Source organism: Schistocerca nitens, chromosome 3, assembly GCF_023898315.1.
Source record: "Schistocerca nitens isolate TAMUIC-IGC-003100 chromosome 3, iqSchNite1.1, whole genome shotgun sequence".
In the NCBI taxonomy this organism is placed as follows: domain Eukaryota; kingdom Metazoa; phylum Arthropoda; class Insecta; order Orthoptera; family Acrididae; genus Schistocerca; species Schistocerca nitens.
In genome coordinates, this window is record NC_064616.1 from 454,100,772 (window position 1) to 454,115,884 (window position 15,113).

At 44.0% G+C, this 15,113-nt stretch overlaps 1 protein-coding gene across 1 annotated transcript in view; it reads left to right on the forward strand.

The window, feature by feature from the left end:
* LOC126248382 (uncharacterized) overlaps nt 1-15,113 on the forward strand; it is a 549,077-nt gene that overhangs the window by 200,121 nt on the left and 333,843 nt on the right. Inside the window, exons 9-10 of the mRNA XM_049949323.1 lie at nt 631-726; nt 12,902-12,997. Of these exons, the coding sequence (XP_049805280.1) occupies nt 631-726; nt 12,902-12,997 (192 nt within the window). The remainder of the gene's footprint in view (nt 1-630; nt 727-12,901; nt 12,998-15,113) is intronic.

Genomic DNA, 15,113 nt, shown 5'->3' on the forward strand with positions numbered 1-15,113 from the left:
ATTAGTACATTTTCTATTTTGCTATAAATTATGTAAGGAATAAATATAACAGTTCACCTTGATAAGCACATAAATGAGACTGAGCATATTGGGATTAGTCATTTTTCCAAGCTACACACACACACACACACACACACACACACACACACATACATTTACTTATGCACATACACCTGCACGACTACAATGGTATAGCTAACTACATTGTGACTACACTGTAGCTCGACTAAGACAACGGCTTGTGTTGGATAGAATGGGTGAGTGGGTAAAGGAGGTGATGAATGGGAGGGAGGGCTGGAGGAACGGTTGCAGACAGCTGGAAGGCAGATGTAGCAGGCACAGGGAATTGTAACGTAGCACCAGTGACCTTCTTCTCACCACAGGCAGGGTTGAATTGTACTTCAGTGCACATTAATGTGCAAGTGTGAGTTGGGAGGAGGAGATGAAATGGAGGAAGACTTCGGGGAGAAGGTCTCAATCTTGTTTATACCCCCATTGATTACTCAGTGTTTCAGCTACACGGTGAGTTGTTACATTCATTTCTTTCATTATCTATGTTCCACCAAGGACTTTCCATTACTATATTTGTCTTTTTATGTGTTGTTTATAAAATACCGTGTGTCCTTTTAGGCTGCTGGTTGCCCGGAAAACACTGATCCTGCTGCTGACATTGATATAAAAGAAAATATTGATGCAGTTGTGGCCACTGATCAAGTTAATGATGAGGTAAGTGTTCTAATTGTTGATGTATCCTCTGCAGATTTTCTATGTACTAATAAAGCTGACATGGAATGTGTTCAGGAGGTAACTTGAGACTAAGAAAACGTGTTCCCCATGTTGTTCCATTTAGCAATTCTAATCTAATGCACATCACCTCTCTTACAGCTTTTGTTCTTCATGATTCATCCTGACACTGCTAAATGTGAAATGTTCATTTTAGAATTATACTGTTTCCCTACTGCTAATGAATGTGATGTTTAATAACAATAGTAGTAGTAGTAGTAGTAGTAGTAGTAGTAGTATGTGGAGATACTTACTAAACAGGATGTACCTATCAGACTCAATGCTTAAGGTTCCATGATGATAATTCATACAAATAGTAACAGAGTTTGGAAATTATATTCATAGCACATTGCTAGCTCTACTGGTGACATAACACCCTAATGAAATGTTATGGACCTGAATGTGGCAAGAATAATAGTGGTAATAATTGATGGGGCCATTGGGGAAGGGTACACAGAAAATAGGTTTGGAATCTAGTAGATGTAGTGGTGTGAAAAAGTTCGCATCATCGACCTGCAATAGGCTTGTTCAAAAACTGACCAACAAAAACAATTGTACTTCCATTTCTGTGTTTGTAGTAAGTAAGCGTAAATGTTTAATAGGTGACCCACTGTAATCACTGTTTGGTGATTAAGACACCAGATCCTGTACCATATAGACTACATTTATCAAATAAAAACAAATAAGCTTTGACCCAGAATTGAACCCTCGACCTTCTGCATGCTAGCCATAAACACTATCCACTATATCAACTGCACATCGCTGCTCCTGCATGCGGACAGAAGTAGTTACCATATGTGTGATCACTGTGTTGCCAAACTGCCAGTCTTTAATGTTCATTTTCTGCCGGAAATATGCACACTATGAAATTTTGAGACCAGCATTTTTGTATGGCTAGTATGTGAAGAATCACACTGTGAAGTCCGAATGCATGAATTTTTCTTCATTCTATATATTCCCAGTGTGCTTGCAGAGTCCCCCTTCCCCTTCTCTACTTCTCTCCCCTTTGCCCACTCTCCCTTTCCCCATCACCTAGCAACCTACCCCACAATTCCTCTGTATCCCCACTAGGCACCCCAGTGCCGGTTCATCTCAGGTGCAGTTGGGCATTAGCACCTGGAGTGGCTGTGTCTGTGTGAGTTATGCTTTAGTTAGTTTGATGGACTCTCAGTTTGGTAGGCAAATAACAACTAGCAGTCTTTTTTGTTGTGTATGTTTGCGACTCAGTGCCTGCTGTATGTGGTAAATAGCAATCCATCCGTTTTATATTGTTTTTATTTCATTCCAGGTTTTTCCATTGCTTGAATTTGAGATTTAATTCAGGACAATATTATCTGTGAACCAGTACTTCCCATATAACACCACTAAGCACCAATATACCCCCAGGGGGTCCACAACTCTTTTGTGGATACGTGCGTAGTGAGCACGGGACCCCGAGCTAATGTGACCTTCCTTCCTTTCTGGGCTGCATACCTTCCCTTTCCGCATCCTTTCCCATCCCCAATCTTCGCCCCCCCCCCCCTCACCTCTGGCTCTTTCCTTCCCTTTCTCTCCCTCCCTCTGGGAGTATGGTTTGTGCCTACGTCCGGAGACGGACGCTCGAAACTGTAACAAATTCTTTGCTTTCTCTGCTTGCAAGTCTTCGTCCTTCCTCTGTCCTTCTCTTTTCCTTACCTCTTCTCTTTGCCCTTTTCTCCGCTACAGCGTTTGAGACCTCTCTTCTTTCCTTTCCCTTTCTCTTTTTTCCTCCCTGTGCGTGTCTGAAGGCCGACCCACGCATTTGCATGCGTAGCCGGTGACGGCGTAACGCTTAATTCCCCGTCCCGGGTAGACAGGTAGGACACGTACATACCCCCTGGTAACGGCCAGGCCCAGGGAGGGGTGATTACCTGAGCTGATACCTTCCGAAAGTGCTGATTGGTCCCTCCGTCCGTTTGTTGGGAGGTGTGACCTGAGATGTGAACAATCACCTAAGGCGGGAGTGCCGTCAGTGAGGGCCCCCACAAGGAAGGAGCGCGCCATTGGAGACGCCGGTAATCATGGGGGATACTTTCGCAATGGTTTCCTCATCTTCTACTATGTCAGCTCACAAGCGTAAGTTCAGTGAGTCTCAGCCACAGACAGTCCTTCCATCGTTGCACAGTTCCTTGTTGTTTCTCGGTCTGACGAAGGTCATGACTTCTCCACGGTCAACCCTTTCATTATTCAGAAAGGCGTCGACGCAATTGAGGGTCCTGTAAAGTCTTGTTCCAGATTACGAAATGGCACCATGTTGTTAGAAACAGTCAGTGCGCTCCAGGCACAAAAATTGCTGCGTACTTCACTGCTACACACCTTCCCTGTCCGGGTGGAACCGCACCGTACTTTAAATTCATCACGTGGGGTCGTTTATACTCGCTCCCTCAACGGATTGTCTGACGAGGAAATTCAACACTACCTGTCTGACCAGGGCGTAACGGCAGTTCATAGAGTCATGAAAAGGGTTGACACGAACATCATTCCAACCCGTACTGTCTTCTTGACATTTGACAGAGTTCAACTCCCATCGAAAATCAAAGCAGGCTATGAGATAATTTCCGTTCGCCCTTACATCCCAAACCCCACGCGTTGCTATCAGTGTCAGCGGTTCAATCACACGAGCCAGTCCTGTTCCAACCCTGCCAAATGTGTTACGTGTCGCAAGGATGCCCATGAGGGTGCTTGTCCACCTCCATCCCCTCGTTGCATCAACTGTATGGGTGACCACACTGCTTCCTCTCGAGATTGCCCCATTTTTAAAGACGAAAAGCTCATTCAGGAAATCAGAGTGAAGGAAAAGGTGTCGACCTTTGCTGCTCGAAAATTATTCGCCAGTCGACAGCCCACCGTGCCTCAGACAGGAAAATACAGCACTGTCATTGCCTCTCCTCGGCCAACAAAGGAGGCGGCCACGCAGACTTGTGACCTTACCTATAGTGCCACGGTCGTCAGATCGGCCAGCGCAAAGATCGCCCGTTCAACCTCCCCACCTTCGCCTGCCCACTCTATGGCTCACCCTTCATCGGGTTCTGCTAAATCTCGAGCCCAAAAGTCAGACACCAAGACTTCGAAAAAAGAGCATACTCGTGAAGATTTTTTACGTATCCCAACTTCACAACCATCGGTTCCTCCTTCATCTAAACATCATGTTTCAAAGAAGGCTAGTAAGAAACCCAGTTCATCTCCTTCTTCGCCAAAGCGTGTCTCATCTACAGCACCACCTGGCGGTAATCGCCCTTGGCCGTCTTCTGTGTCGCCGAGGCGCACTGCTGGTGGCCGATCAACCGGCCGATCGCTGGTTGCAGGAGCTGCTCCTGAACAACCTATGGATCAGGATCTTCTGCCTTCAGCTGACTGCCATTCCATGCTGTCAGTCGCAAGCTCTGAGCAGTCGCTGAGTTGACGGCGACCTTGGTCACATTCCTCCATTTTCTGTTCACCCTATGTCCATTACCCGCAGCATTCTAGCCAATCGGGATGAATTGTCGATCCTCTTACGATCCTACTCGCTGGTCATTTTCTGTCTTCAGGAAACAAAGCTACGTCCCCATGACCGCTCTGTTCTCCCCCATTTTCAGTCTGTCCGATTTGATCTCCACTCTGTTGAAGGCACTCCAGCACATGGAGGACTCATGATTCTTCTCCATGATACTCTCCATTATCACCTAATCCCCTTGAACACTTCGTTCCAGGGTGTCGCTGTCCGTCTTTCCCTTTCTGGATATAACTTTTCTCTTTGTACTGTATACATTCCATCGTCCACACCAATGGCACGAGCTGACCTCCTTGGTCGGCTTCCACCCCCCTATTTGCTGGTTGGGGACTTCAATGCCTACCACCCGCTTTGGGGATCTCCACATCCTTGTCCACGTGGCTCACTATTGCTAGACGTCTTCCACCAAGCGGATCTAGTTTGCCTCAACACTGGGGTCCCTACATTTTTGTCTGCCTTCACGGCAAATTTCTCTCATTTGGACTTTTCGGTCGGTACTTTTCCGCTAGCTCGGCGCTTCGAATGGTTCGGCCTTGATGATACACACTCGAGTGACCACTTTCCATGTGTCCTTAGACTGCAGCCTCAACTGCCATATATGCGCCCGCGACGCTGGAAGTTTGCCCAAGCCGATTGGACACTTTTTTCGTCTCTAGCGACATTCAATGACCGTCACTTTCCTAGCGTCGACGATGAGGTCACACACATTACAGACGTTATTCTTACAGCTGCGGAACATTCAATACCACGCATCTCCGCATTGCCCCAGCGCCGCCCCAGTTCCTTGGTGGAACGAGGCATGCCGTGACGCAGTACGTGAGCGTCGACGTGCTCTTCGCGTTTTCCGCCACCATCCTACTTTGGCCAACTGTATCCGCTATAAGCAGTTCCGTGCGCAATGCCGTCGTGTCATCCGCGATAGCAAGAAGGCAAGCCGGAAATTCTTTACTTGTTCATTTAACACCTTCACTCCCTCCTCGGAAGTTTGGAGTCGGATTCGACGGTTATCTGGCGCGCCTAGTTTCTCCCCGGTCTCTGGGCTCACTGTCACGCATGATACGTTAGTGGACCCCGTCGCAATTTCTAACTCATTGGGTCAACACTTTGCTGATATTTCGAGCTCTTCAAATTACCCGCCAGCGTTTCTCCCGAAGAAATGTGCAGCGGAAGTGCAACCTCTTGCTTTCTTCTCTCAAAATCGCGAAAGCTATAATACTGTTTTCTCCATGCAGGAACTCCAACATGCACTCTCTTCTTCTCGCTTCTCCGCCCCAGGACCGGATGGTATCCACATCCAAATGTTGCTGCATTTATCAACCCATAGTCTGCATTACCTCCTTCGCCTTTATAATCGAATTTGGACCGACAGTACTTTTCCCAGACGATGGCGGGAAGCTATCGTCGTTCCTGTTCGGAAACCTGGAAAGGACAAACATCTCCCCTCTAGCTATCGCCCCATTTCTCTCACGAGTAGTGTATGTAAGGTTTTGGAGCGTATGGTGAATTGCCGTTTAGCTTGGTGGCTGGAGTCCCGCAGTCTCTTAACACCTGCCCAATGTGGTTTCCGAAAGCATCGTTCTGCAGTTGACCATCTTGTTGCTCTCTCCACTTATATCATGAACAATTTTCTCCGGAAACGCCAAACAGTAGCAATATTTTTTGATCTGGAGAGGGCATACGATACCTGTTGGAGGACAGGCATCCTCCGCACACTGTTCTCTTGGGGCTTTCGAGGTCGGCTGCCCCTTTTTCTTCGCGAATTTATGGCAGAGCGCACATTTAGAGTGCGGGTGAACACTACTCTCTCCCGTACTTTCTCCCAAGAAAACGGGGTACCCCAGGGCTCCGTGCTAAGTGTTGTACTGTTTGCCATTGCCATAAATCCAATTATGGATTGTCTCCTTCCTGATGTCTCGCGCTCCCTCTTTGTGGACGATTTTGCGATCTACTACAGCTCTCAACGGACCAGCCTTCTTGAACGACGTCTTCAAGGATGTCTCGATCGCCTCCACTCTTGGAGCATCGAAACCGGCTTCCGTTTTTCTCCCAGTAAGACCGTTTGTGTTAATTTTTGGCGACGTAAGGCGTTTCTTCCACCCTCCTTACATCTAGGACCTGTCAACCTTCCGTTTTCGGACGTGGCTAAATTCTTGGGTCTTATGTTTGATAGAAAACTGTGCTGGTCCTCCCACGTTTCCTATCTTTCAGCTCGCTATCTGCGATCCCTCAACACCCTCCGTGTCCTGAATGGTACCTCCTGGGGAGCGGACCGAGTGGTCCTTCTCCGCCTCTATCGCACCTTAGTGCGCTCGAAATTGGACTATGGAAGCATAGTCTACTCCTCTGCTCGGCCGTCTATTCTTCGGCGTCTCGACTCTATCCACCACCATGGATTACGTTTAGTGTCTGGCGCTTTTTACACCAGCCCTGTGGAAAGCCTTTATGCTGAGACTGCTGAACCTCCGCTGTCCAATCGGCGAGCAGTCCTTCTGAGTCGTTATGCTAGCCATCTGTCTTCCATGCCTGCTAATCCAGCCCATGACATTTTTTTCGACGCCTCCTTGGATGTAGGGTATGCAGGCCGCCCTTCCTCCCTACTACCACCGGGAGTCCGCTTCCGTCAATTGCTCCATTCTCTTTCCTTCCGCTTTCCTAAAACCTTCTTGACAACTTGGGGTACAGCACCGCCTTGGCTCCGTCCCCGGATCTGCCTGCTCCGTGACCTTTGTCAATTTCCCAAGGATGGTACCCCTTCACTTGTTTATCGTCGGGCATTTGCTGCTCTATGTGCCACATTTATTTACACTGATGGCTCGAAAACATCGTTAGGTGTAGGGAGTGCCTATATTGTTGGCGACACCCCAAATCGATTTCGGCTTCCCGACCAGTGTTCGGTGTATACTGCGGAGCTTTACGCTGTTCTCCAGGCTGTCCAATACATCCGCCGCCATCAGCGGATACAGTATGTTATCTGTTCAGATTCTCTCAGCTCTCTACTCAGTCTCCAAGCTCTCTACCCTGTCCACCCTCTGGTCCACTGGATTCAGGACTGTCTGCGCTTGCTCCACCTGGGGGGCGTCTCGGTGGCGTTTCTGTGGCTCCCAGGACACGTTGGTATCTGTGGAAATGAGGCGGCCGATATAGTGGCCAAGGCTGCAGTCTCTCTTCTTCGGCCAGCTATTCGATCGATTCCCTTCGCCGATCTACGGAGCGTTTTATGTCGTCGTGTTGTTCTTTTATGGTACGCACATTGGTCGACACTTCCCCATAATAAATTGCGGGACGTGACAGCTCTTCCCTGTGCTTGGACCTCTTCCTCCCGAACGCGTCGTCAGGAGGAGGTAATTTTAACTAGACTTCGGATAGGGCACTGTCTTTTTAGCCATCGACATCTTTTAAGCGGCGATCCGCCCCCACTCTGTCCCCACTGCTCTCAGCTGTGGACGGTAAGACACCTTTTAATTGAGTGCCCCTATTTTACTCTGTTACGCACCCGTCTACAGCTGTCGCCTGATATATCGTCCATTTTAGCAGATGACACGCGCTCGGCCGATCGCGTTCTCGAGTTTATTAGTGCCAGTGGGGGACAACCAACCCCTTTCTATAGTGGATTTTTAAGCCTTCCTTCTGCTTTTGGTTTCTCCAATTTTTTGAGTTTCGTTCCCATTGCTGCTGGTTTCCATTTTCGGTGTTTACTGTTTCCTAAGTCACGGACCGGTCGCTAATGACCATAGCAGTTTTGCACCATAAAAAAAAAAAAAAAAAGCACCCATATGACTGATGGCGGTTTTATCTGTTATCTGTCAAATTTGACAGAAGTCATTGCGGTAGAAAAGTTGTATGTACTTACATCTCAGATCTGTATTTAATTATGTGCAATCGAGTGCAAAGCAAGTGGAAGTTCTGAAAAATGTTAGTGGGTGCCGCCACAACTAACTCCTGCTGTCGAATATATGTAGCGCTACACAGGCATGCTTTGTAGGCACAAAGATAAATACTGGCACCAAATCCTCTGCGTCAGTAAATAAATTTAAAAAAATGTTGGAATACGAGCTTTTGTTCTCCGCCCCGAGTTTCGACACTGCATTTTCATACATTATCCAACGAAGTAAATACAAATTCCGTATTGTTCATCTTCGAATGTAGCAGCATTTCAATGTACTACGAAAATCCGACTGGCAAGACTGACTGGGATGTTTGTCGATATGGCCAACTCTACGTTCTAAAATAAAATAAATAAATAGGAACTTCTATGAATTGTGAATCACATGCAGTATTCTCTTCACCATACGAATAATACGAATATAAACATTTTGCCATGTATTGTTTCATGTTTGCTGCTATCTCATTTAAATCGTGTCTGCCTAATAAACTACGAAACTAGAGTGAGACAACAGCAAATGCGGAAGAATATACATATCATGTCATGTTTATATTCGTATTATTTTTATGCCTAATAGTGATACAGTCATAAATGAAACACAGCAATTGACTAGATTTTTAAATCTAAGATGACTCTAATTTCTGTGCAGAATGGAATGTACTGAAGAGGCGCCTGCAAAGATTTTGAAACGGAGAAAAAATTTCGCTAAACTGTCGTTCAGAACATCTTCTATCATACACAGTGTATTATTTGGTTCTTGTTGACCATTATCAAAGAAAGCAGCAGTGCAAGTAACAACAAATAGCAGTCTCTTGCCATTGTTTCGCTAATGAGACGATTCCCCCCCCCCCCTCTTTTTTTTTTTTTTTTTTAAATAAAATGCCTGAGTAGTGGGCACAATAGCAAGCCATGCCGCGAGCGGCGACAGGCGATAAACACGCACAATCAGAATGCGACAAACAATGCATGACACAGTACAGTATGCATTTTCAGATTAGACTGACGTAAACACCTATAACAAAGAAAACGGCGCGTATCAGATCAAAGAAAAATAAGCAATCAATTCAAACCAGGCGAAGCATGTGAAAAAGGAAGGGTACCCGTATAAATACGGATGAAGCGCCTGACGCATAGCAATGGCTACCTGGTAAAGCTTAACTGCTAAGGTTACGACTTGAACCAAACTACTGTAACTGTATCGTCATTCATTCGACCTAAATTGTGTCTCATATTACAATGGACCAACTTTGTTTCGATTTGGAGATGCGGCCTAAAACTTTTCTCTCCCCTTAAATTTTGAGTCTCAAATTTCAGGTGCGGCTTAGATTCGGGAAATTTTTTTTCCTTGATTTTGAGTCTCATTTTTCAGGTGCGGCTTAGATTCGAGTAAATATGGTATTGAGCAGATAAGGTGGTGAATTACCAATGTACAGTAAAACTTGATCAAAATGAAATCACATGGGACTAAAATAAATAATTTTCCAAGTTGGAAAAGTTTCCAAATTACATAGAACTCACTAGGTTACATAAAATTTATCAGATATCATACATAAAAATACAAATTTATAATTATGCACAAATTTATGTACCTTCACTAGTAGGTGTTCATTTACTGTATATTGTACAATAGAATACTACACGATCACACTAATTGGTAAATAACACAGTATATTTGTGTTTTTACTCTAACTTTAATTTCATTTATTGTTGTATGTGTTCACGTGTTATTCCTGTGTTTATTTGCTTTTCATTCCACTTTTTTCATCACATATCAAGGTGGGAAACCTGCTTGAATTTCCTGAAAAAAAAAACCTTTTTTTTTTCTATGCAATATTTTGCACTATACGATAGTTCTAACAGCTTGGGAGAATTTGTGTGTGCTGCTAATGGCAGAACATTGTCTATGCTTCTTCATACATATTAATTTTTCTAGGGCCATCATTTTTCTTCTCCTCTTCCTCCTTTGTTCCTTTCTGGTCATCTTCTGTAATGTGGATTTCTGTCAAATTTGTTGCTGAAGTAAAGATGGAATGAGTTCACAAAAAGTAGTAACTTTGAATGTAGTCATCTGCACTATATGAAATGTTTTGTATTTTAATTCAGCAGTTGCTGTGTTGCATTTTCTTGAGTTTCAATGGCCACAGAAGTGTCTTGTTCTTGATCTCCAAAACCCACTTTGTTGACTCACTTGGTAACAGTTTCAGGCTTTATTTCCCTTACTGCCAAGCCAATCCAGGACAAAAACTGACCAGGCAAGAGAAAATGCACTTTCTGCTTCTTCGACACCAAGAATAAGAGACTGCTTCAGTAATTGCCTATCATGCGACTTGAATGTGTAAATAACTCCCTGGTCCATGGATTGCATGAGGCTGGTTGCAACTGGTGGGAACCAAGCCAATTTCATGTTTGATAATTTGACTTTTAGGTGGCAAGTTGCATTGTCTAGGAAAAGGATAACTTCGCAATTTCCTTTTTTTGTTTTGGCATTTTGAGAGCCCAGCAATTCTTCCATAACCACTCACACCTTTTTATTGCTTCACCATGTGACTGGAAACTTACTGACGTCTATTTTTTGAAACAATGTGGTTTTGCTACTTTTCCAGTCAGCAGTGGCTTGTCCATATTACCTAACATGTTCCACACAGCAGTACAGTGAGTCTTTCCTTGGAAATTTTTCCACTGGTGCACTTCTCACCTTGAATTGCTAGAGATTTTGAAGGCAGTACACAATAACAGTCCCGTTTCATTGGCATTGAAAAGGTCTTTTGGGTCATAATTTGCCATTAGGTTGTACATTATTGTTTTCCATTCTGTTGCTACACTTTCCTACAGATTCTTAGCTTCATCACACACTTCATTCCATATGTTATGCCTAGCTGTGAATCTGTCCAGTCATCTAGCGACTTTCAGAGCCTCACTCTGCAACATGGGTCCACACAGAGGTAAGTTTTTTGCTTGAGCACTTATGAATGATTCCCATACACTCTCATTAATTTCTTCATTTCCTGTCTTTCTTGCCTTTTTTCATTTGTCCATTCCCTTTCATCCATTCATCCTGTATCTTATCCTTGTTTCTTAAAGCATCATAAGTTTGTGTTTTACCTCATTTGAAACACAACATTATTTCACATGCAGGGAGTTTGTCATTTTCACTCACCTCGATTACCTGAATCTTTTCGTGATGTTTTAGCAACACATACTTTTTGATCGACAACATTTTATCACTTGAAGTGCTATTGACTCTGAAACTGGCAGAAAATAATGAAGTTAGTGTATTTCTTTGGAATGCTTGACCTTGCCGGGTAAAACTATTGTTTAACGGAAAAAAAGGAAAAAACTCTTCACCGCGCAGATTGCGACAGGTTGTTTGTAGGTGCAGAACAATGCTCTAGTGTCCATTGTTGCACATCAGTAATAATGGAAAATGAGAAATGCCCACAAACAGAATGCTCACAAACAAACCACTTCATTTGATGTACCGACACCATGCATAAGTTGTTCGTTGTTACACGGAGTGGGGCAGTTTGATGTCCACACCTTTAGTGCCGCTCTATGCCGAACCTCTTTTCTTGTTTTTGTGCCACTTAAAAACATTGTAGGGCTGTATAGTCTCTGTGTTAAAAGTAGTGTATTTGAAGAGTCATGAATAACTAATGTATACTGTAATGCAGTATTAATGTGTAAGCTATTTTCCACATTATACAATGAATTATTAACTAAATCTTTAAACTTTATTCCATTTCTGTGTTAGGCACATTCTGCTTTATGCAAAAAAAATAGCATATTAAAGTGTATTGAATGCATCAGAACTGAAATACTGTTCACGAGACATATATGTTCATTTCAGGGACAGAGAATATGGAAAAACTGTTTTCTAACTAATTCTGTATAGCTTTCCAGTGTTCAATGTGGTTCACATGTTTTGTATCAATTTGTTCATATGATTTTTTTAGGCTTAATGAATGAGATCAATAAATGTGAAGAAAAGTTTTTAATAATTGTTTGTAATGTAAATGTTGAATTGGCTTTTGGTGACAAATCTAATTTGTACAGTTGTCAATGCGAGGATGATTTAAAATGGCTGCAGTTATTGTATTAGTACATTTTCTATTTTGCTATAAATTATGTAAGGAATAAATATAACAGTTCACCTTGATAAGCACATAAATGAGACTGAGCATATTGGGATTAGTCATTTTTCCAAGCTACACACACACACACACACACACACACACACACACACATACATTTACTTATGCACATACACCTGCACGACTACAATGGTATAGCTAACTACATTGTGACTACACTGTAGCTCGACTAAGACAACGGCTTGTGTTGGATAGAATGGGTGAGTGGGTAAAGGAGGTGATGAATGGGAGGGAGGGCTGGAGGAACGGTTGCAGACAGCTGGAAGGCAGATGTAGCAGGCACAGGGAATTGTAACGTAGCACCAGTGACCTTCTTCTCACCACAGGCAGGGTTGAATTGTACTTCAGTGCACATTAATGTGCAAGTGTGAGTTGGGAGGAGGAGATGAAATGGAGGAAGACTTCGGGGAGAAGGTCTCAATCTTGTTTATACCCCCATTGATTACTCAGTGTTTCAGCTACACGGTGAGTTGTTACATTCATTTCTTTCATTATCTATGTTCCACCAAGGACTTTCCATTACTATATTTGTCTTTTTATGTGTTGTTTATAAAATACCGTGTGTCCTTTTAGGATGCTGGTTGCCCGGAAAACACTGATCCTGCTGCTGACATTGATATAAAAGAAAATATTGATGCAGTTGTGGCCACTGATCAAGTTAATGATGAGGTAAGTGTTCTAATTGTTGATGTATCCTCTGCAGATTTTCTATGTACTAATAAAGCTGACATGGAATGTGTTCAGGAGGTAACTTGAGACTAAGAAAACGTGTTCCCCATGTTGTTCCATTTAGCAATTCTAATCTAATGCACATCACCTCTCTTACAGCTTTTGTTCTTCATGATTCATCCTGACACTGCTAAATGTGAAATGTTCATTTTAGAATTATACTGTTTCCCTACTGCTAATGAATGTGATGTTTAATAACAATAGTAGTAGTAGTAGTAGTAGTATGTGGAGATACTTACTAAACAGGATGTACCTATCAGACTCAATGCTTAAGGTTCCATGATGATAATTCATACAAATAGTAACAGAGTTTGGAAATTATATTCATAGCACATTGCTAGCTCTACTGGTGACATAACACCCTAATGAAATGTTATGGACCTGAATGTGGCAAGAATAATAGTGGTAATAATTGATGGGGCCATTGGGGAAGGGTACACAGAAAATAGGTTTGGAATCTAGTAGATGTAGTGGTGTGAAAAAGTTCGCATCATCGACCTGCAATAGGCTTGTTCAAAAACTGACCAACAAAAACAATTGTACTTCCATTTCTGTGTTTGTAGTAAGTAAGCGTAAATGTTTAATAGGTGACCCACTGTAATCACTGTTTGGTGATTAAGACACCAGATCCTGTACCATATAGACTACATTTATCAAATAAAAACAAATAAGCTTTGACCCAGAATTGAACCCTCGACCTTCTGCATGCTAGCCATAAACACTATCCACTATATCAACTGCACATCGCTGCTCCTGCATGCGGACAGAAGTAGTTACCATATGTGTGATCACTGTGTTGCCAAACTGCCAGTCTTTAATGTTCATTTTCTGCCGGAAATATGCACACTATGAAATTTTGAGACCAGCATTTTTGTATGGCTAGTATGTGAAGAATCACACTGTGAAGTCCGAATGCATGAATTTTTCTTCATTCTATATATTCCCAGTGTGCTTGCAGAGTCCCCCTTCCCCTTCTCTACTTCTCTCCCCTTTGCCCACTCTCCCTTTCCCCATCACCTAGCAACCTACCCCACAATTCCTCTGTATCCCCACTAGGCACCCCAGTGCCGGTTCATCTCAGGTGCAGTTGGGCATTAGCACCTGGAGTGGCTGTGTCTGTGTGAGTTATGCTTTAGTTAGTTTGATGGACTCTCAGTTTGGTAGGCAAATAACAACTAGCAGTCTTTTTTGTTGTGTATGTTTGCGACTCAGTGCCTGCTGTATGTGGTAAATAGCAATCCATCCGTTTTATATTGTTTTTATTTCATTCCAGGTTTTTCCATTGCTTGAATTTGAGATTTAATTCAGGACAATATTATCTGTGAACCAGTACTTCCCATATAACACCACTAAGCACCAATATACCCCCAGGGGGTCCACAACTCTTTTGTGGATACGTGCGTAGTGAGCACGGGACCCCGAGCTAATGTGACCTTCCTTCCTTTCTGGGCTGCATACCTTCCCTTTCCGCATCCTTTCCCATCCCCAATCTTCGCCCCCCCCCCCCCCTCACCTCTGGCTCTTTCCTTCCCTTTCTCTCCCTCCCTCTGGGAGTATGGTTTGTGCCTACGTCCGGAGACGGACGCTCGAAACTGTAACAAATTCTTTGCTTTCTCTGCTTGCAAGTCTTCGTCCTTCCTCTGTCCTTCTCTTTTCCTTACCTCTTCTCTTTGCCCTTTTCTCCGCTACAGCGTTTGAGACCTCTCTTCTTTCCTTTCCCTTTCTCTTTTTTCCTCCCTGTGCGTGTCTGAAGGCCGACCCACGCATTTGCATGCGTAGCCGGTGACGGCGTAACGCTTAATTCCCCGTCCCGGGTAGACAGGTAGGACACGTACATACCCCCTGGTAACGGCCAGGCCCAGGGAAGGGTGATTACCTGAGCTGATACCTTCCGAAAGTGCTGATTGGTCCCTCCGTCCGTTTGTTGGGAGGTGTGACCTGAGATGTGAACAATCACCTAAGGCGGGAGTGCCGTCAGTGAGGGCCCCCACAAGGAAGGAGCGCGCCATTGGAGACGCCGGTAATCATGGGGGATACTTTCGCAATGGTTTCCTCA